At 39.6% G+C, this 21,961-nt stretch overlaps 1 protein-coding gene across 1 annotated transcript in view; it reads left to right on the top strand.

The window, feature by feature from the left end:
• Positions 1–21,961, top strand: part of PRODH (proline dehydrogenase 1) — a 134,827-nt gene that overhangs the window by 77,719 nt on the left and 35,147 nt on the right. The window contains exons 6-10 of the mRNA XM_075831055.1: positions 249–365; positions 1,330–1,409; positions 9,559–9,640; positions 15,521–15,613; positions 21,793–21,939. Of these exons, the coding sequence (XP_075687170.1) occupies positions 249–365; positions 1,330–1,409; positions 9,559–9,640; positions 15,521–15,613; positions 21,793–21,939 (519 nt within the window). The remainder of the gene's footprint in view (positions 1–248; positions 366–1,329; positions 1,410–9,558; positions 9,641–15,520; positions 15,614–21,792; positions 21,940–21,961) is intronic.

The raw sequence follows: 21,961 nt of genomic DNA, 5'->3' as shown, positions 1-21,961 counted from the left end.
CCATTTCCATTAAGATATAATTTGTCCTCAATTAGCTCTTTCATTTGGAATCCTCTCTATTGCCTTCCCATAATGTTCCCATTGTTCTTCATTCTTGTTCTCTCTCGATATTAAAGCCATCAATATACACTGTGCAGCATTTTCGTGGAGCTGTATAAAAAGAAGGTAGGAGGTAAAGAAAATGAATGGCATGGTACATATCTGCCTGTGTTGTGATGTATTTCTTACCTATACTATCTGTTCTCCAGTTGCAGTTTTCTGAAGTGCTCGTAAAATGGCGGAGATTTTTCCACCAGCTAGCAGCGGATCAGGGCAAAGCGGGGCTGGCTGCTGTCGAAATTGAACTCGAAGTGGAAAAGTTACAAGTAAGATCATGACCTTTTATCCAAGTGCTATAGCTCATTTACACTATGGAATTGCCAACCATTCGGGACAAGCAAAAACACTCCTTTTTGTATCAAAGGGGTTGTCCCTGGTTAGAAAAACATGGCTGCTTTCTTCTCGAAACCCTTCTACACCTGTCCATAGGCTGTGTACTAATGCAGCTCAGCCCTATTCCCTAAAATGGAGCAGAGCTGCAATACCAGACATAACCCATACAGGTGCGGCGCTGTTTCAGAAAGAACGCAGCCAATTTTTTCTAACCCTGGATAACCATTTTAGCTGCTACTGTAACCAGATAATTTTTTTCTTGCATTGTACAAAAGTAATCGGTCCCGTTGGCGTCTGCCAGTTTTTCTTGCTAGACATGTTTCTTAAAGGTTAGCTGGGACACGTGATGATAATTTGCATTTTTAAGAGGTTATTTTTTTCTTCCAAAGTCTGTGTATAATTTATACACAGATTCTCCATAGCCTAAAAAAAGACTGACTATGGTTGCAACTCTGTCTCCGTTGACAGTAGGAAGAGCAGCTCTGGAGCACAAACCACTGCTCATACAAGCAAAATACTTTGCTGAATAACTGAGGAACAACATACCTGAAAAGAGGTCTTATTATTTGGGTGGAGATGGCTTTCATTCTGCTGGAAGAAGTAGAGATGTCGCCTCCAATAATTATGTTGTGTTTTAAAAATCTTTAAAGAACAATTAAAACCTCTTTTTTTCCAAATGTTCTGAAAATGTTAAGTCTCCTTTGGAAGTATATTTTCTTCAGGGCTGCATAACTTCCAACTGGAGCAGAACATAGGGTGGTTGGCAGGAATGAGTTAAGTCTCACACTTCTCTCTCCAGTCCCTCATATATCTTTGCTGTGTTTCTGTCCTTCGTTACTTTGATCCAATGTCGGAAGCTGTACAGACCAATAAATCCGACTTGTGTTCCTTTTATAGGAGAGCCTGGCGAAACTTGGAATCGCTACAAAAGATGAAATTCATAACTGGTTCACGGGTGAGAATCTCGGACTATCAGGGTATGCTTCACTGATTAAATTGTACTTTTTATATCCTCCAATTGTACAATGCGCCATATATCCTAGTTTCATTTTATTCTTTAGTTGTAAAGTGGGAAATGTACGCCGTTAATTCACACCATTAAGTTCCTTTGTTTTATAACGTGTTAATGTTCAGTGTAAAATTTCTTGACTTCTACACTCTACGGATGTTTCTCCTAATTTGTCATGCCTTTAGCAAGCCATCTTTAAAGTACAATATGCCACCCTTTAAACTTGTGTATTATAAGCAAGCATTGCATGGTCTGTCTCTATTTATTTCCTCCCACTAGTTGAAGTTGAATGAGTCACTTATCATACAAAAAAAATGCTCTCCGTCTGGGTTTAGAAGTGCGCCCGACACAAACTCAAGGACCCAAAGTAGTTTTTGTACTGAAAAATAGTGACATGCTTGATATTCACTTAAATAATCCATTTATGACAATCTATATATAGATTGACTCCCTTTTCGAGGATTTCTAGACTGTCCTAGTTTCTATCATTCTGCACCACAGTCTCCTGATAACCCTTTCATGACTAAAATTCGTTTGGTCCATGATGCCCAGAACCTAAAATGGTCTTCAATGTTTTAGAATGCTGCATTCTATAGATTTTTTTTATTTTTTTTATTAGTAGTTTTTTTTTTAAATTATTATTTCTGCTCAAAATAAGAATATTATTATTCCAAATTAGAACTGATTTTGTAGGTCTTCTATAAGGAAAAATGGGCATACCTTTACAAAAGAAAATATATCCTTAGGTTGATTCAATCAGTAATACATAAAATGTTTTTCTAATTCTCTTGTGTGTAGTAATGCCGAATGAGTACACTATTTGAGGTAAGACTAGCTCTGAGAACAAATACTCCATGTTAGTTTTACATGTATCTCTCCCTTCGCTTTTTAAGTAGCCACTTCACTTGGATGAATTTTTGTGTTTTTCAGTGAAGGTACAAGCGCAAATAAGCCTGGGACAGAACAGGCAAAAAATTGTTTTGGCCAGGAATCATATTTGTAGGTTTAGGATAACGTACATTATATGGACAAAAGTATTGAGACACCTACACATTACAACTACGGGAGCTCTTTTGACCGCTCATTATAAATTCATAAGCATTAAGTCGTCGTCGTCCGCCCCCCCCTTTGCAGCTCAAACAGCTTCCACTCTTCTAGAAAGGCTTTCTACAAGATTTTGGCATGTCTGTGGGAATTTTTAGTAACTGGATACCAACCGGCAAAGAGACAATTAAACGGACCACGCAGATAAATTAAAATGAACCATGCACGTTCGTTTAATTGTTTCTTATAGCCTAATAAAGATTTATAATTTAACTTGTTCATGGTAGTTGGGAAATAAGTTTTTGGGTTCTTTTGCCGGTTGGCATCCAGTTGCTATGCATTGATGTGCCTGCCAACTACCAGGGTCTCTCTTGTTTTTGTCTGTGGGAATTGTTGCCCGTTCATCCAGAAGAGGATTTGTGAGGTCAGACACTGATATTGGATGAGAGGCCCTGGTTCACAATCTCCATTCTAGTTCATCCCAAAGGTCTTCAATGGGGTTGGGGTCGGTGCATGCCAGTGAACAACTTCTGCATCAAACTTACCCAACCATGCCGTTATGGATTTTGCTTTGTGCACTGGGGCACAGTCATGCTGGAACAGAAACGGGTTTTCCCCCAAACTGTTCCCACAAAGTTAGAAGCATACAATGGTCCAAAATGTCTGGGCATGCTGAAGCATTAAGATTTCCCTTCACTGGAGCTAAGGGGCCTAGGCCAAACCCTGAAAAACAACCCCATAGCATTAGTTTCCTCCACCCATCTTTACAGTTGGCACAATGCAGTCAGGCCGGTAACGTTCTCATGGCATTGGCATTCTCCAGACTCGTCCATCAGACTGCCAGATAGAGAAGAGTGATTCGTCGCTCCACAGAACACGTTTCCACTGCTCCAGAGTCCAGTGGCAGCGTGCTTTACACCACTCCATCTGACGCTTGGCATTGTTCTTGGTGATGTAAAGCTTGCATGCACCTACTCAGCCATTTAAACCCATGCCATAAAGCTCCTGGCGCACAGTTTTTGTTCAGATATTAATGCCAGAGGAGGTTTGTAACTCTGCAGTTGAGTCAGCAGGGCGTTGGCGACTTTTATGCACAAGGCGCCTCAGCGACCCGGCTCTGTAACTTTATGTGGTCTGAGTTGTTGTGGTTCTTAAAGTCTTCCACTTTGCAATAATACCACTCACAGTTGATCGTGGAATATCTAGATGGTCAAATTCCACGAACTTACTGACCAGACTCTAATTCAGTGATCTCTTTAGAAGGACTGATTCTTTCACAAATGTTTGTAAAGTCAGACTGCGTGGCTAGATACTTGATATTATACACTAGTGGCAATGGGACTGAATAAAACACCTGAATTCAATTATTAAGATCTGTGTCCCAATATTTTTGCCCATATAGTGTACATTGGGTGATGTATATGGGTATATTCACATGTAGCAGACTTTCTTCAGACATTTCTGCAAATTTCCAGAAATCCATGCATGTATTGCAGAAACCAGCTTGTTCAAGTGAATGCAATTGATTTTTTTAAGTTGCAATAATTTCTGCAAGGTACCTGACATGTTAATATACCCTTATTGCTTGAGAACCGGACGCCCATGGAAAATGTTTGTGTTCTTTATTTTATACTGGTACTTAGGATAGCAGGGAACAAATAATTTGTGACCCCTGCATGTTTCCATGGACAGATCAATGATAACCATGGTAAAATGGTTACAGTCCATTAGGGTCTTCTTCAATTTGTGTCTTCTGTGCATGTTCTTGTATACGGATTACTGGTGTTTTGTCAGGAGGTCCTTTACCCTCTGCTACAGGTAATCATTGACATCAAGGATTTCCCTGCCATCCGTCCGAGTGTTTCATCAACCACTTCTGCAGTCGGGGACATAGAATTCAATAAGCGTGCCATGTTTAGGGGATTTTATCAAAAGGAAACGGATTATTTCCGTTTTCCTGTCAAAGTACAGTAGTTAGTTTGACATCCCGGTCATGCTAATAACACCATGTGTAGAAGGGTGCAGTGCCATCAAACAGGGCACATAAATTACCAGGATTATGGCACAGTAGCCGCTCAATTCGCCTGTTTTTTTTCTATTCTGTACATTTACAGCCTTAAAAATGTGTCTCCGTTGCATTCTGTGCTCCAGTTACTTGCAATTGTAATATGTATTATGTATTAAATTTAGCTTTTACATAGTGAGTCATCCATGCCCTAAATTGTAGATTCTTACTATAATTTTTCTTTTGCATGGTAAAGGATGAGAACAAAAGTCCTATGGGGTTACAGGATGTGCATTTAATTCTATTAAAGAAGTTCCTTAGAATTTGTTTCTTTTCTTTTACAGGGAAAAAGTTATTATAAAATCGACAGTTTTTTGGATTTGCATATAGTTTTGACACTCTTAATAGTTCAGTAGCATAAATAGGTGGAAGTATAATGTCTCTTGTGCAAATTTGCCTTTGGGAAAACCTGAATTTCTTTTAACGTTAAGGAGTGTTTTAGTGGGGTTAAAATTTCTAGGTCCTGAAACATCTTTGCCGTTTTGGTGAGAGATTTAGCTGCAAAGTCAGTGATACAAGCCTGAATTTTCAAAGCATCTACAGCCAAACAGGTGCATTTCAAAGAAAGTATTTTGGGAGAAATGCTAAGATAACAGCGTAGTACCAGCTGGCAGAAATATTGGCATGCTACATAGAATCTGTGTCTCGCCTTTTATTCTGATTTCTGTAGTAAACATAGGCGTTTTGAAAATGAAAAAAATATTATTGTCTTAACCATATAGATGGATGTACGATTTCTCTGCTAGGGTATGCTAGATGTACCAATATACAGACAAGGTTACATTTATAAAGTTAAGTAAGCGGAAAAGAAACAGAGTTAATCTAAAGACGCTGGCCGTAGCCATTGTAAACCGAATGAAAACATGAAATGATTTCTGTAAGGCCCCTCTGACACTGTTTCCTCTCTGTTTGACGTATGCTGTGTGAAGGCTCCCCAACGCATACGTTAAACGTACCCATAGGCTCCCATTTGACCCACAGAGGCCAAGAGTGCTCTTTTTGGCCTCAGTCATGTAACATATATGTTGGGAGCTTTTTCTGACACATACATCAAACGGAAGTCATAAACGCAGTGTGATAGGGGCCTTGCAAGTGACAATTTTTCTTTACTTTTTAGAACTAAAAAAAAAAAAAAAAAGAATCATTACTAGAAAAAAAAAGTTTGCCATTAAATGGTTAAAGTGACACTGGCACATATGGAATGTAATATACCTGACCTCCAAGTGGATTTAAAGTGCATCACTGAGACTGTTTTGATAAGGTCCAAAACACAGAAACAGGTCTGATAACAAACCTGTATGTCCGCCTCACTGAAGTCATGACTTTGATATGTATATGGAAGTGTTCTCTTCTTATTTTACCCAAACATTATTGCTTTAAAGTCTCTACTTTCCTATGGATTCTCCTTATAGTAAGACTATATTCCAGTTAATGGTGAAATATGTTAACTGTTGTCTTTATACCATATAATGTAATATTTAAAGGGTAATGATTGTTTAATTTGTTATTTCCATCTCAGACATTTATAGCATATCCATAAATGCCTGATAGGTCCTGCACCTATATAGCGTTCGGGGGGGCACACAACCCCCTGTTCTGCCTGATGAAGCGGCCGCTGACTGCCGATTCCAGGTGGGAGCTATGTGAAGAGGCCACACCTGCACGCAACTCTATTATGTTCTCAGAGTTACGTAAATAGCCGAGCAGGCACAGCTTGGCAGTGTACGTTACGCTCCTTGAACGAAAGGGAGAAAGCCGCGCGTGTGCCTAGAATCAGCAGCTCTCCTCACCATTCGAAGCGGGGGTCGGGTGACTCCCGTTCTCGATTGTAGGTGCAGGTCCCAGTGCTGAGACCCACATCTATCAGACACATACGGCATATTCTGTGGATATACCATTAATGTCTGAGATTGGAATAACCCTTAAAAAAAATTAAAAAACAATTTCTGATGTGCCATAGTGGCACTTTGGAGGTTTTAGTTACTAGGGGAGGGTCTGGTTTCTTCGACCGTCACCAATCGCTAGAGCCATAGAAAGTCTATAGTCCATACTGCACATGACTAAACTCCGGCTCACCAAGGAGAGACCGAAAAAGCCAACCCTTCTGCCTCTTTGTTCCACCAATTGTTGGAGGTCTCTGCACAGAGCGAGAGAGCTCTTCAATGTGAATCTAGTATGTAGAAAAGGTCCTTCCAAACATTTGACTGGTCCTGTATTTCTGAGTTTGAATTGTAATGAGACCAAATTAGTTCAAAGGAAAGGAGATTGGAGGGGGCATTTTCTATGTTTACTGTTCCTTTATAAAAGGGTTTTCTTACCATAGTAATGAATGGTATGTCGATAGAATACTTTTGCAAGGCACTGTATATACTCCCACACGCCTTTTATGTGGGAATTGTCAATAAGTGGAGTGTTGACTTCCATAGAATTATGCAATCTGAATATATTATTTATACATGCAGATTGAAAAACTGTGTACTACCGGTTTACATCTATTATTTAAAAAATAAATAGCATAAAGTGCCCCTAAATGAATAATGCAGATCTGAACATAGTCTTTTCCTTCTCTCTTCCTGGATCCATTCATGCTTTTCCTAAATAAATAAAAAAGAAAAGTTGTTGGAATAGACTTTTGAGCAAGCTATGGAAACTAATAGCCATGCTAAATAATCATGGCAAAACTGCCAAGCGGCAAAAACTAGCCCGAGCTTGTCGAAGCTGTACTTCTTCTTGGAACCACCTTTTGTTCCCAAGTCTCTGTATAGCAACAATGTTTTTCCCTGGGCTCTATTGTTATCACGTTATGGCACCTTTTTAAGAGTTTGAGAAACCGTTCCTTTAGAAAATTGTTTAGGCTTCGTGCACATCTGCTCTAAGGCTCCGTTCCGTCTGAGCTTTCCGTCGGAACGGATCCCGCAGACACAAACTGAAACCATAGGTTTCCGTTTCCATCGCCATTGATTTCAATGGTGACCGGTCCGGTGCCAATGGTTTCAGTTTGTTTCTGTTATGCAAGGTTTCCGTCGTTTTTTGCGGAATCAATAGCGTAGTAACGACGGAACTCTTGCATAACGGAGACAAACTGATACCATGATATTTCATACAAATGATATTTTTTCCTTATAATAATTTTATTTTATGTTGCGAAGAGCTCGAAAGTTAACAAAATAAAAACCATACTCGTCTGTTTAATCTCCAACCACTCGAGTTGTAACCCGCCGGAGTTTGTTGACTTACCTGCAGCGATGTTGCGCCGTTCATGCCAGCTATTGGCTGCAGCAGTCACATGTATGTTTGCCACATCATCACTGCAGGACAAGTCAACAAACAGGCAGGGACCACATGAGCGGCAGAGCTGGAGTGGCGGGGGATTGATAATAATCCACTTTACTGCTCCTAGCAATTTTTTTCATCCCAGACAACCCCTTTTAAAGCAGATGTGCACCATTCAACCCCAGTAGAAAAGTTACGATGTAGAGTTTATCTACATAGAAAAGTTGAGTCACTTGTATTATCTAGTATTCTTCATATATTACAATACAGGGCTCGTTCATCGGCTGATTGTATCGTTTATGCTGCAAGAAATATTGTTGTTGGCAGCCGACATGACAGAAATGTATGAGGTAGTAACGATCATTCGTCCCCAAACCTATCTCCTTATGAAAGGAGCAAACTAGTGTCTATCAACGAGGTGTCTCATTGATCGGCGCTCGTTTACACGGCCCATGTCGGGCCGTTTAAGAGGACCCCAAGTGTTCCCTTTAATTTTTTATTTTTTTAGCAGTGTGTATATAAACTTTAAAATGGTGTACAAAGGTGGACATGTGCTTTAAGGTGGATCTCACCGATCCCTATCTACTGCGGCACATTTCTCTTAGTATATGTGTGGCAATTATTTTATAATCTTTATTTTCTCACTGATAGGTTAAGCTGCTTGTAGTTCTATCTGACTGTATTGTAAGTCAGTACTCCGAGCTTTTATTTGACTCGTTTTTATACACCTCAACCAGTCTGAACAAGCAGTGAAAATTCTGAGGGAGGATGAGAGCAGCAGTCTGAGCCTCTGAGACAAAAATTAATCATCTAAGTCTCCGGTGCATAGAGATGCCAAATGTGTGTGCATTGTGTAACGTATGACATCACTATAGCACCAAGAGCAAAGACCCTATTTTAGTTTTAAATGCATCTCCCTTTCCGTGAAGGTGTCCAAGCAGATAGGAGTGGGGAAGAACAGCTAAAATTTGGTGTCCGGGGAGAATTACTGTATGTTTAGGGTAACGTACATTCTGCTTGACAGGAATCTATTAATGCCTATGCAAAATGTGTTCTGGTCATGCAGAATGTCTAATATTGATGTGTATGATTTCAGGGAGGTATGCACTTCTTTGGGGTTAGGAACTTTTTTTTTTTTTTTTTTTTTTTTACTTTTTTCATTCTTTTATTATCTTCTCAATTTTATTAACTTTACAATTTACTTTATATATATTTTACTTTGGGAGCACAGGTTAGCAGGGAACACCTGTATTTGAGGACAGCAGAGAATACACAGACCATATCCCTATCGGTGATCTAATGGTAACAGCCCATTAGATCACATTTGCCAGTGATCTGTAACCCGACCTGAAGAGAATACGCAGATCACATCTTCTCTGTATTCCTCCAAGGCCCCTCTGCACAGGGAATGCCTGTGACGTCATTAATGACATCCCCATCAACTGTCCAAGTGCAGATGCAGCAGCTTCTGCATTTACGGACACAGTGCTTAATATGACCGGAAACAGAGTATTTCAGTTTCCTGTCACAGTACAGGGTCAACAGCCCGATCCTGCTAATGGCACTGCATTAGGATGTTACAAAACGGGTAACAGATCCTTCATATAAATCATGGCTTTAAAAGTGGAATCCATGACACCAGTGTGAACAGAGCCTACAACATAGAACTTTATATTACATTTTTGCGGTGTATCCCCTTTGAAACAAATTACCTTACTAATATTTTCTTTTTTAGGACCATGGATCTGCTGGATTGGAACAGTTTAATTGACAGCAGAACCAAGCTCTCCAAACTTCTCTTGGTGCCAAACTTACAGGTATCCATTTACTACTTATTAGAATTATTATTATATTCAGTAATTCTGAATACGTTGGTTACTATACAGGAGATTTATGTGTAATGGTGAGCAGAAGTACTATTGAAGAAAAGTGCATATGAATTAGCATATATTTAAACTATATGTTAAATATCATATACTTCGATGCCAGACATCTCAATTCTAATGCTCATTGTCAATGGAACATAACGCACAGGGCCTAAGCACTACCACAATTCACATAGTACTGCAAACAGAATGACTGCCTATACAGTAAAAAAAAACTACATGTTTGTGATTTTAGTTTTTTTATGCATATCTTATTTTTAGGTTTTATATTTTATTTTTTTAATCTGACGTGTCACTTTATGTAAGAATAACTTCCAAGTGATTCTGAGAATTATGTTTTTTTGTAATTCGTTGTAGTTTTTGTTAGTGGTAAATTTTGGCTGATTTTGTTCTGTGTGAATTTGTGAAAAACACCAATTATCACACAAAATAGTTGATTAATATTTACAATATTTCTACGTAGAATGCTTATACGTTTTTTAGCAGCAATTTTTTAGTTTAAAAAAAATAAATAAATACAAACGCCCCATTTTAAAAACCGCATTTAGTACGTTTGTTGAAGCAGTTATCCCACGAAGAATATTCTATTTATTTCAACAAAGCAACCAATTATAAACATTTTTTTGTATTTAAACTAACAAAATGAGCCAGTGAAGTTGTGTCATTTGACACCACCTGTGGTTCAAAGTGTATAGCATTGTGCCCGGCCACCTACTGAACGAGAGTGCTGGTGGACACGCATGCTTAGTCTCTCTCCCACAGCCAGAACATAGGAAACACCGCCCAAAAGACACCATTTTGGAAGCTACATCCCTCAAGGAATTTACCTAGGGGTATAGTGAGCAGTTTGACCCCACAGGCGTTTCTTATGATTTATAAGACTTGGGTCTTGAAAATATATTTTTTTTCTGTAATATGTCGTTTTAGCTCAAAATATTTCATTTTCACAAGGGGTAGGATCAGAAAAAGCACTCCACAATTTGTTATGCAGGGCTCAGAAGGAAATGAGTGCCATTTGGATTTTGGAGCGCAGATTTTGCTGGAATGGTTTTTGGGACACCATGTTGCATTTGTAGAGCCCCTGAGGTTCCAGTACAGTGGACCCCCCCACCCCTAAAAGTTACCCCATTTTGAAAAATACATCCCTCAAGTAATGAATCTAGAGGTGTAGTGAGTGTTTTGACCACACAAGTGTTTCCAGAAATTAGTGTGCAATGGATGTCAGATTAAAAATTGCACTTTTTCCATAGATATGCCATTTCAGTGCCCAATATGTTGTGCCCAGCTCTCTAGTTACAACGCCGTGTGTTTTGATTTAAGAAACACCCTACATACGGCCCTAATATTTTGCCTTGTACGACAGGGCTCAGGACTTAAAGGAGTTTTCCCAGCACTCCATTCATTTGTATGAGTCTTTCGAGACCGCTGTCTCCGGCAACTCCATAGAAATGAATGGAGCGCTGGTCGAGCATGGGCTCTATTCTCATGGAGCACTTCAGGGGACTTTTGGTCCCCCGTTCTCCTCATAGCTAGGAGTCCCAGGGGTCAGACCCCCAGCGATCACCTATGTATCGCTTGAGCGGGGATACATGTTTTTGTTTTTCAAAAGTTTGGGGTCACCCAGACAATTTTGTGTTTTTCCATGAAAACTCACACTTAAATTTATCAAATGAGTTGCAAAATGACTAGAAAATATAGTCAAGATAATGATTTTTATTTCAAATAATTTTCTCCTTCAAACTTTGCTTTTGTCAAAGACTGCTCCATTTGCAGCAATTACAGCATTGCAGACCTTTGGTATTCTAGCTGTTAATTTGCTGAGGTAATCCAGAGAAATTTCACCCCATGCTTCCAGAAGGCCCTCCCACAAGTTGGATTGGCTTGATGGGCACTTCTTGCGTACCATACGGTCAAGCTGCTCCCACAACGGCTCTATGGGGTTGAGATCTGGTGACTGCGCTGGCCACTCCATTACAGATAGAATACCAGCTGCCTGCTTCTTCCCTAAATAGTTCTTGCATAATTTGGAGGTGTGCTTTGGGTCATTGTCCTGTTGTAGGAAGAAATTGGCTCCAATCAAGCGCTGTCCACAGGGTATGGCATGGCGTTGCAAAATGGAGTGATGGCCTTCCTTATTCAAAATCCCTTTTACCTTGTACAAATCTCCCACTTGACCAGCACCAAAGCAACCCCAGACCATCACATTACCTCCACCATGCTTGACAGATGGCGTCAGGCACTCTTCCAGCATCTTTTCAGTTGTTCTGCGTCTCACAAATGTTCTTCTGTGTGATCCAAACACCTCAAACTTCGATTTGTCTGTCCATAACACTTTTTCCCAATCTTCCTCTGTCCAATGTCTGTGTGCTTTTGCCCATATTAATCTTGTCCTTTTATTAGCCAGTCTCAGTTATGGCTTTTTCTTTGCCACTCTGCTCTGAAGGCCAGCATCCCGGAGTCGCCTCTTCACTGTAGACGTTGACACTGGCGTTTTGCGAGTACTATTTAATGAAGCTGCCAGTTGAGGACCTGTGAGGCGTCTTTCTCAAACTAGAGACTCTAATGTACTTGTCTTGTTGCTCAGTTGTGCAGCGGGGCCTCCCACTTCTCTTTCTACTCTGGTTAGAGCCTGTTTGTGCTGTCCTCTGAAGGGAGTAGTACACACCGTTGTAGGAAATCTTCAGTTTCTTGGCAATTTCTCGCATGGAATAGCCTTAATTTCTAAGAACAAGAATAGACTGTCGAGTTTCACATGAAAGCTCTCTTTCTTGCCATTTTGAGAGTTTAATTGAACCCACAAATGTAATGCTCCAGATTCTCAACTAGCTCAAAGGAAGGTCCGTTTTATAGCTCCTCTAAACAGCAAAACTGTTTACAGCGGTGCTAACATTATTGCACAAGGGTTTTCAAGTGTTTTCTAATCATCCATTAGCCTTCTAACACAGTTAGCAAACACAATGTACCATTAGAACACTGGAGTGATGGTTGCTGGAAATGGGCCTCTATACACCTATGTAGATATTGCATTAAAAACCAGACGTTTGCAGCTAGAATAGTCATTTAGCACATTAACAATGTGTCGAGTGTATTTCTGATTAATTTAATGTTCTCTTTATTGAAAAAAAACTGCTTTTCTTTCAAAATTAAGGAAATTTCTAAGTGACCGTGTGTGTGTGTGTGTGTGTGTGTGTGTGTGTGTGTGTGTGTGTGTGTGTGTGTGTGTGTGTGTGTGTGTGTGTGTGTGTGTGTGTGTGTGTGTGTGTGTGTGTGTGTGTGTGTATTTACTGCAGTTTGGGCACATGACAGTTTAGAGGGGAAGAAGCATCATTTGGAGCATGGATTTTGCTGGATTGGTTTTCGGGCACTATGCCACTTTTGCAGAGCCCCTGAGGTACCAGTACAGTGGAAACCCCAGAGAAGTGACTCAATTTTGAAAACTACAACCCTTTAGGATAATTATTTAGGGGTATAATAGGAAGTAGTAGTTTTTGTTTGGGGTTTTGCTGGTTTTCCAATTTTATAATGTGGGCCCATATGTAAGCTGTGCAGGGTCCATCTGGGCATAATAGGATAAGTAAATAATAAAATGAATAATCCTTGGCTGTGTGGTATGCTGTGAAGCAATCCTTTATACACAGGTCAAGTTTTTCAGGACGGGCAACGTACTGATAAATGGTTTCTATTGTTATTTCTCTTTTTGGAACGTACTCTGTACTTTTTTGGGGTCCTGCCTGTTTTTTCCAGTTTAAGGAACTTCGCTGGGAAAGTGTTGCCCTAGGACAATATGGGCGCCCTCGCATTCCATGGAGATGACTACGTTATAGGGCAAATTTGAGGCCTTTTATAACCACCTCTTAAAACTGAACTAATGTTCCTGTCTGTCTTGCACATCGGGATAGCCATTGAGGTGGTAACCCTGGTCCAGCAGTGGGTGCACCAAATCCCAAACAATATTTTCCCACGAACTCCCGTGGCGGAATTCTGGGAGCTCAATGTTGGAGTCCTTTTTTGTGGGACGAGTTGTATTTCTTTAATGGCACCATTTCGGGGTACATGTAATAAAAAACTGTTTAGGAGGGGGACTGAGGTAAAAACGTCTATTCCACGTTTTGTTTTTTAATTTACTTTGTTCTGTGGGTCAGTACAATTCTGGAAATACCAAATTTATGCAGTTTTTTTTTTATAGGTTTTACTATTGCACAATAAAACTTTTCCGTCGGCCATAGAAATGAATGAGTCCGTAACTAAAATATACGGTCGCTTGCATGAGGCCTTTGGCATTAAAAAAAACGTGGGTCGATGCCTCCCTGTTGAATATATTCCTTACGTGTAATGTATTACAACAGCCCTGAAGTTGTGCATGTCATCATTGATTTACTGTGACAGCTCCATTTATTTTCCATTTCCTATTGACCGACATAATAAAGAACAAGTATGATGGAAAGATTAACAAGTGTCACCCCGTCCCTTCCTGCTGTTTCTTCTGCAACCGTAGTGAATACAGATAATAGGAAACTGTGGGTGGGAAGTTTTGTGTTATATCCTACAGCTGTGGTGTGAGAAATGTAATGCTGAATACAGTTAATGTGGACCGTTGTCCACACGCATAATCCGCATATGTCGGTGTTAACTCTTTCTATACAGTGCAGCTCACTTCCCTATGTGAAGCCAGAAGACTATTTCATCCTGTATACTGTCTTGGATTTGGGGTACCTTCATTATAAATTCCTCTGCTCGATTACTGGAGCTCGCCGCCGTGTAGACACGGCTATTCTCTACCACGCCAGCCTGTCTTATGTTTTGTTCTGCAGCTTCAGAGCTTCGATCCTTTTTTTGGGCATATTTCTAACAAAATGTATTAGAGCATGATATGAGGGGGGAAAATCCTACAGGATTTGCCACCTGCACAATGTGTGAAATTCTAGGCTTTGGCTTATTATCAGCATGCTAAAGAAGTGAACAAGTTTACTGCGCCGTTCTGCAATATGTAATGAAACTGTGCCACCATCTGGCCCTTTACAGACCTACGAATTTTTCCTCAGAGCAGCCTGCTTGAAGGCAAAAGAGCGTTTGTTCTTCGCCTGTTACCCTCACGCTTGTAATTTATCGTCATGATATCTGGACCTTGATGATGACGCTGATTCGATCATGAATAGTGCAGTTGACCTGACATCAGGATTATTTTATGGGTTTTACATCTGTCAGAGCCGGGTGATTTTGAATCTGTTCCCTCCAGAGCAGGATTTCCTCTTCTTTTTTTATAACATGTCTGTAGCATTTAATAGCACACTTCTATTAGTTTTCTGGTAATAGAAGTATAAATTGATAACATGTTAATTTTCTATTTTAATGTGTGCCTTGTACTTTTTATTCTGAAAAAATGTTGCTTATTGCATTTCTGGAAAAAAATTGTAATTTTTGCCGAGCTGCTTTTTCCCCGATCAACAAGCAATGAACTATAAATAAAGGTATTTGTCTGTACTTTTTCTTTATATGCAATAAAGGCCAAGTTGTAAGGGAGAATAAACTCATTTTTGTGTTGATTTGTAGCAGGTCCTTAGGGATGGATTTGCATAAATTAGGCAGATTTTTATTCACACCTGAATACATTTACAGCGGCTAAATAAATTGAACTGACAAACCATTTCCACAATGACATATTTATGTTTACAGGGCTCTGTAGAGAATACAATAATATGTTAGTTTAAAGTAAAAAGAATGATCAGCGTTGTAAATGACCAGTGTCCGTATTTTTAGGTTTTACGTTTAACTTGTAATGAGACCTTTTTTTTTTTTTCTCCTTCTCCTCAGAGCGGTCAGGTAGAGCCCCTTTTGTTCAGGTTCACAGAAGAAGAGGACCTGCAGATGAAGAGAATGTTACAGAGAATGGATGTTCTAGCAAAGGTCAGGAATGTATTTTTATTCCGTTTGCTTGACACGCTGTATATTTCTCTCAGTAGTTGTCAGGTTAAAATTTATAACACATCACAAAAGAGGGAAATGGCAATGATTAAAACAGTGTGGAAGAATAAAATGACGCAAGAAACAGGTCTCTATTCTGAGGACTTGGAAATGCCTTGGTACTACACTAATGAAGTCTGGGGAATCGCTTTGTATTATTGAGGTATTTTAGGTGAGCGGAATCTGAGCATGTGTTAGAACCCTGACCTGTATAAGTATAGGTAGACTTTCTGGATATGCATTTTAAAGGAAATGTATCATCTGCTTATAACCTATTGTTTAAATCAAGTTTGTTATGTTAGATAGTTAAAAAGAAATCACAAATTCTTAAATATGTTTGTCATTATGTTAATAAAAATAATAATAATAATAATAATAATAATCCTGACATCTTGCAGTTTTCACTCTGGCCACCGAGCCTCACAATAGACTGACACTTCCTGTTCTGTAGAGATCACTTCTCAGCAGTCCTCTTATCATCGCAGGCAGGGTTACAATGAAATGTAACACCTCTATATAGATAACACAGGATCCACCATTGATAAGTGATGGACACCGCTCCCCTCTCATTCCTTGTGGCAGAGGTCACCGAGCATGCCTAGAAAACTCTCCCATAGAAGACAATGGTTCCTGTTCACAGGTTCCGATTTGTCCGTGTAGCTGCTGTAAATCTTATCTCTAAATGCTGTTAACAGCAGCTCAGGCAAGATGGCCACTCCATAATGATGTACAGAAAATAGAATTAAAAAGATCTACAGTCAAAAAATAAAAACGGATCAGAAAAGAAATCTTTTTACTATCTGGTTTCTATTAGGAAACTGAAATATAGTGATTCCCTTTTAAAGCTGGTGAATCCTTTTTTAACCATGTGATAGAGCACAAAAGTCGATGTATATGGTATTTGTAATCTGGGAAAATACAGTATGCATGTCATTCACAAGCACTGCTGAATGAATTGTCCGAGCATGATGTAATATTTTACATATCCGTTTGTTTTAGGGGTACCTGATCTAGTATTGCAATTAAATAATCTGAGCAATATTGAATTCTAAATGTGTCCAAAGAGATGAGTAATTTCCTTCCTCCTTCTCACAATCTGCAATAAAGTCCATAAGAACATCCTGTTGAGTTTTGACTGTGGATTGTCACCCTTTGTAGGCCTTATGATGCCATGTGTGAGATCTGCCATGTTTTGGAAGCAGAATAGGGCATGCTTGGATTTAAAAATCCCCAATATCCTGTAAAATCTTCACAGATTTTTCCATAACATGTGAATAGTATATTGATTAAACAATAACTTGCATTCCACTGTAGTTCACTGCAGAATTTCAGTGCAAAGTCCTCCAGGAAAAATCCACAGCAAAACCATGTACAGTGTACAACCTGTGTATGTCTGCCGGGTCGGATACCTATCCTCTTGTGCAGTGGTGCTTCTTTTTTTTTTTTTTTTTATCCTGGTTAGATTCCGGTTACCCCCTTTTATCCAAATTCTAGTGGACTACTTTGAATGGAATCTTCTTACTTGGCAATCTGACACATGGAATAGCCTTGATTTAGCAATACAAAAATCGACTGTAGTTTTGCCTAAGGTTTTTTAACCACTGCTCGCTTGCTCGGCTGTTTTTCATAACGCCCATAGTATCCAATGGGGAGTGCACGGCCTCCTCTCATCGATACTCCGCCTTGATGCAGCGGCCGTCCTGCCGGGCAGAAAGGGGATTGTGTGACCCCGTTCGGGAGATATGTGCGAGTTCCAAAGCTGGGAAATGCCCCTTTCAGACATTTATGGTATATCGTGTGGATATGTGATGAATGTCTTAGATGGGAACAACCCTTTAAGAATGCAAAGTCATGCAATACAAAGGACTATAATTTAATTGCTTTATTCAACAAAATAACCGGTTTCTACTGCGCTAGGATAGTTTGTGGTTAATGGCTGCTGAAAATGGGGCTGTGTTGTGGTCCACTCATTTAGTCGCATTTTTAATACTATTAATACTTGGCACGACTGCAGCAAGCTATGTACCCTCTGTTCTCCTTTATTAAATGAAGAAGATGAAAAAGGCTTTTCTATGACCAATCCTTCACTGTAGGTAGGTACAAAATACTCCACTAAGCCCTACAAGAAGAAAAATCAATGAAGGGTATTGCAATGTGATGAACTTCGATCTGCCAATATTAAGACTCTAGACAGATGAGCAGTACTTGTATTTCACTGTGTGGTTTGGTACACCAGGTATCGATGTATGTAGCCAAATATGTTGCATTAGTCCCAACAGAAATGTATTGGTCCATGTGGTTTTAGTTAATAGCAGGTGTCTTCACTTTTAGACCGGGCCAGTTGTGCCAGTAAAGACGAGATGCATGGATTTTTCACTGTACTTCGTTGCCAATGAGGAAAAAAAAAGAAATAGTAAGTGGTAGTAATATGACCACTGAAAGAGAAATTGTTTTAAGCCTAATGCGAATCCACGAAAGATACTGTATTTTGTTTCGCATATAAGCAGTCACCACCTTAGAAGTGTGGGCAGCCCTGATAAAAAAACAAACATGTACATGATCTTTCCATCAAGAATAACGGTCAGCACATTAGAATGGATGACAAATCTCATGGGATCAATGCATGGGGTATTTCACACATTAAAGGGTAACTAAATGTTTGACAAACTTCTGACATGTCAGAAGTTTTGATTGGTGGGGGTCTGAGCACTGAGATCCCCACCAATCGCTAAAATGAAGCGGCAGAAGAGCTCGTGTGGTGTGAGCGCTCAGCCGCTTCGTTTCTGTTCGCCATTTTCTGGATATCAATGTATCCGAGTACAGGCTCAATAGAATGTCTATGAACCCGTACTCCGATACATCGGCTTTCCGGAAAAAGCCGAACAGATACTAAGCGGCTGAGCGCTCACACGAGCACTTCCGCCGCTTCATTTTAGCGATTTGGTGGGGGTCTCCGTGCTTGCATCCCCACTACTCAAAGCTTCTGACATGTCACTGTGTCAAATGTTTAGTTACCCTTTAAGGCCTCGTTTACATATGCGTTGTAGGCTCAGTTAGGGACCTCCGTCGCAGATCCGGCCAAGTTTACCGGAAACTATAACGCAGCATGTTGCGCTATTGTCTCTGGTAAAAACACGGACACACCGACAGATCTTATTAAAGTCAATGGGTTCCATCGACTGCAGGCAGTGTCAGCCGTGCAACGGTACCGTTGCTTAAGTTATTCCCTTGTTCTGCTCCTCTGACGGAGCAGAACAACCGAACACACAGACGCAGGTGTGAACTAAGGGCATGTTCACATCCACGTCGGGCTTCCATTCATGGGTTCCCTTTCGACCTTTCCGTCAGAGGAACCGATTAACGGAAAGCCAAATGGAAACCATTGCTTACGTTTGCATTACAATTGATTTCAATGGTAAATCTTCCGATGCAGTTGGTTTCCGTTTGTTTCTATTCCGTAAGGTTTCCATTTTTTTCACAGAAACAATAGCATATTTGTGTTTCGCAGCAGCAAATGGTGATATTAACCATAAATGAAGAAGATTTGTTCCGTTAGGGATAGAAATCCTGCAGAATTGCCTTCCAGGATCTCCCTGTGGCAATTGTGCAACATATTACAGTAGCGGCAAAGTGGATGAGATTTGACATATCTCATCCACATGCTGAGGGAAAAAAAAACACAAAATACGTGCGAAAATTGACCTGCGCTTGCGAATTCTTAATCTGCAGCATGTCCATTTATATTGCAGAATTTCCTTATGAAAATTCTGGACATCCATTCCGCAGCATATACGTCCCATCTAAATGAGGCCTAAAGGTTCACTGTCATTTCAACTGATTTCTGACATATCCTAGAGCCATGTGATCAGTGTATTGATCGTTTCAAAGCTTCATCTGCGGCACTCTGCTGAGCCCTGTCTCTTTCGGCTTTTCTCAGCTTTCTGAAGAGAAATAATGGACCGTGAAGGTGCACGTTACCATCACCCCTTTGTTCTTAAAACTCAGACCTCTCAGCGATCACAAATTTTGCCATGTCTAATATTTCCAGCATTAGTTGAAACGACTGTCCCCTTTAACATGTAAATTACTGTAGCACATACTTCTACCACTAGGTGTCACTGCTTCAATGTATGTGAATAGTTACTTGGCTCAGAATGAACTTCTAGTTTCCCTTAAACAGCGAACCTTGTGGTAAGGCATGTTATTGCAAGTAGAAGTTATGAACCGTAAGCAATGTAATTGTTATTACTACATGATTAATCTTCAATTATGTATTTAGACACTTTCCTCATTTAAGATAAGAGTCCTAAAGGCCATGTGTATAATTTATAGTCCAACTATAACACATTTTTACCATGTTTAATTAATTAAAAGTTCACAAAGTGATTATAATACGTAGAAATGCATGTATTTAGCTGCATTCAATTTATGTAAAAGTTTACTATATTAAGATACACTTTTATACAGTTGTAAACCCTGACATCTAAAGCCACCTTGCTGGTCAAGAGCTGGCACAGAATGACTCTCATAGGCTCATTAATATTTAGATCCAGTCTTGCCAAGAAGAGCTGTAAACGTGGCTCAGATGGTGCAGTAAATCAATGCCACTATATTTTACACATCTAAAAGGGTAGAAACAGCCCTTAGAAATGTCAGCTCTACCAGGAAGTCTTTGAAATCCTTTAATAAGCTGTAATTTAAATAAATGCATTGATGCTGGAATGTAATCTTTCATAATGAAATGCAAACAAACACATTCTTTTGAAGTTTTATGAAAAACAATATCAGCTACTTGTCAGTGCCATAAGTTATCAGCAGATTTAGAGTCGTTTATAGCGTCTAAAACATGGACTGATTAAGTGTATGTACTTTTATATTTTGTCCTTCACAAAGAATAAAGAGATTAATTGTCTAATTACGGCATAATTGCTGCATAAAATGGGACCTTAGTCCTTGCCTACAATACGATCGAGCTAGCATTGGAGAAGTTTGGTGATGGAGATTGACCATAGGGCTGTGCCGCTTCTTATTGTAAATGTTTGGTTGCATTAACCGCATCCTGTGGGCATTGTGGGGCAGATGTTTGTGGTTTAACCATTTGGGGCAGCTTTGTTTGTGCATTATAATAACTAATATAATGTAGTAGGTTTTGTGCAGTCCTATGGAAAACCCACAGAGAACATGTTGTTTCACAAAAGATGTTGCTAAATAACAGCTCTGCTATATCTTTATTGCTAGTAAAAATGTTAGTGTTTTTCCCACAAAACGCATGTATTCCCTATACATGTGTGATCGCTGGTATTCTGACCACTGGGACCTCAGCGATGAGGTGAGCAGGGGACTGAGCGTCCCCCGAAGTGCTTCATGGGAATGGAGCATTAGAGCGCATGCTCGACCAGCGCTCTATTCATTTCTAGGGGACTTCTGGCAGCTCCATAGTAATGAATGTAGCGCTGGTCGAGCATGCGCATCAAAAATGTACACCAAAGTACAGTACAATGTTAGATATCCAGGTTAGATCTAACATATATATATATATATATATATATATATATATATATAATATATGTGTGTGTGTGTGTTCTTAAGCAATAATTTTTTATTAGATTGGTTTTCTATGCTTCGTGTTTAGAATCAAGAGCATTACCTGGACTGTTTTTTTTGTTTAACCTCAATACTTCAACGTTCTTCTATTAAATATTCTGCACGTGTAAATGATGCAGCACCATGTCTGTCTGTCAACTGCCCACATCACACTCAATGGCTCTAGCCCTGTATTCGTTACTAAAATCACGTGATTGAGAGAAGCAACATCACTATGGTATTTGTGACTGCATTGCTTACACGTGTCCATGGGCTTTCATCAACAGGCCCCCGGTTCAGATCTCTTTTTTTAACAGGACTGTATTGGCAACTGACTCTATTTAGGTTAATCGGTTAATTAAAAAAAAAATAATGAAATAATTCCACTGTAGAAGATTTGTGATGGAGATCCGAGATTAGGGATATTATTTAATACGATGCTATATTTGTTTTGCAAACTTTTATCGCAGTGGGTCTTTTCCTATTGTTTGTCATAAGTTTTCCTTCACTAAACATTGCAATTTTTTTTTCCACTTTAGAAAGCCTTAGAAACAGGCGTTCGACTGATGGTCGATGCAGAGCAGACCTATTTCCAACCCGCAATCAGCCGCCTGACATTGGAAATGCAACGTAAATTTAATAAGGACAATCCCATTATCTTCAACACATACCAGTGCTACTTAAAGGTGCGAGGATGCATATCAATGA

This window comes from Rhinoderma darwinii, chromosome 1 (genome assembly GCF_050947455.1).
Source record: "Rhinoderma darwinii isolate aRhiDar2 chromosome 1, aRhiDar2.hap1, whole genome shotgun sequence".
In the NCBI taxonomy this organism is placed as follows: domain Eukaryota; kingdom Metazoa; phylum Chordata; class Amphibia; order Anura; family Rhinodermatidae; genus Rhinoderma; species Rhinoderma darwinii.
Note: the sequence above shows the minus strand (reverse complement) of the source record. Positions and strands in the feature narration are given on the sequence as shown.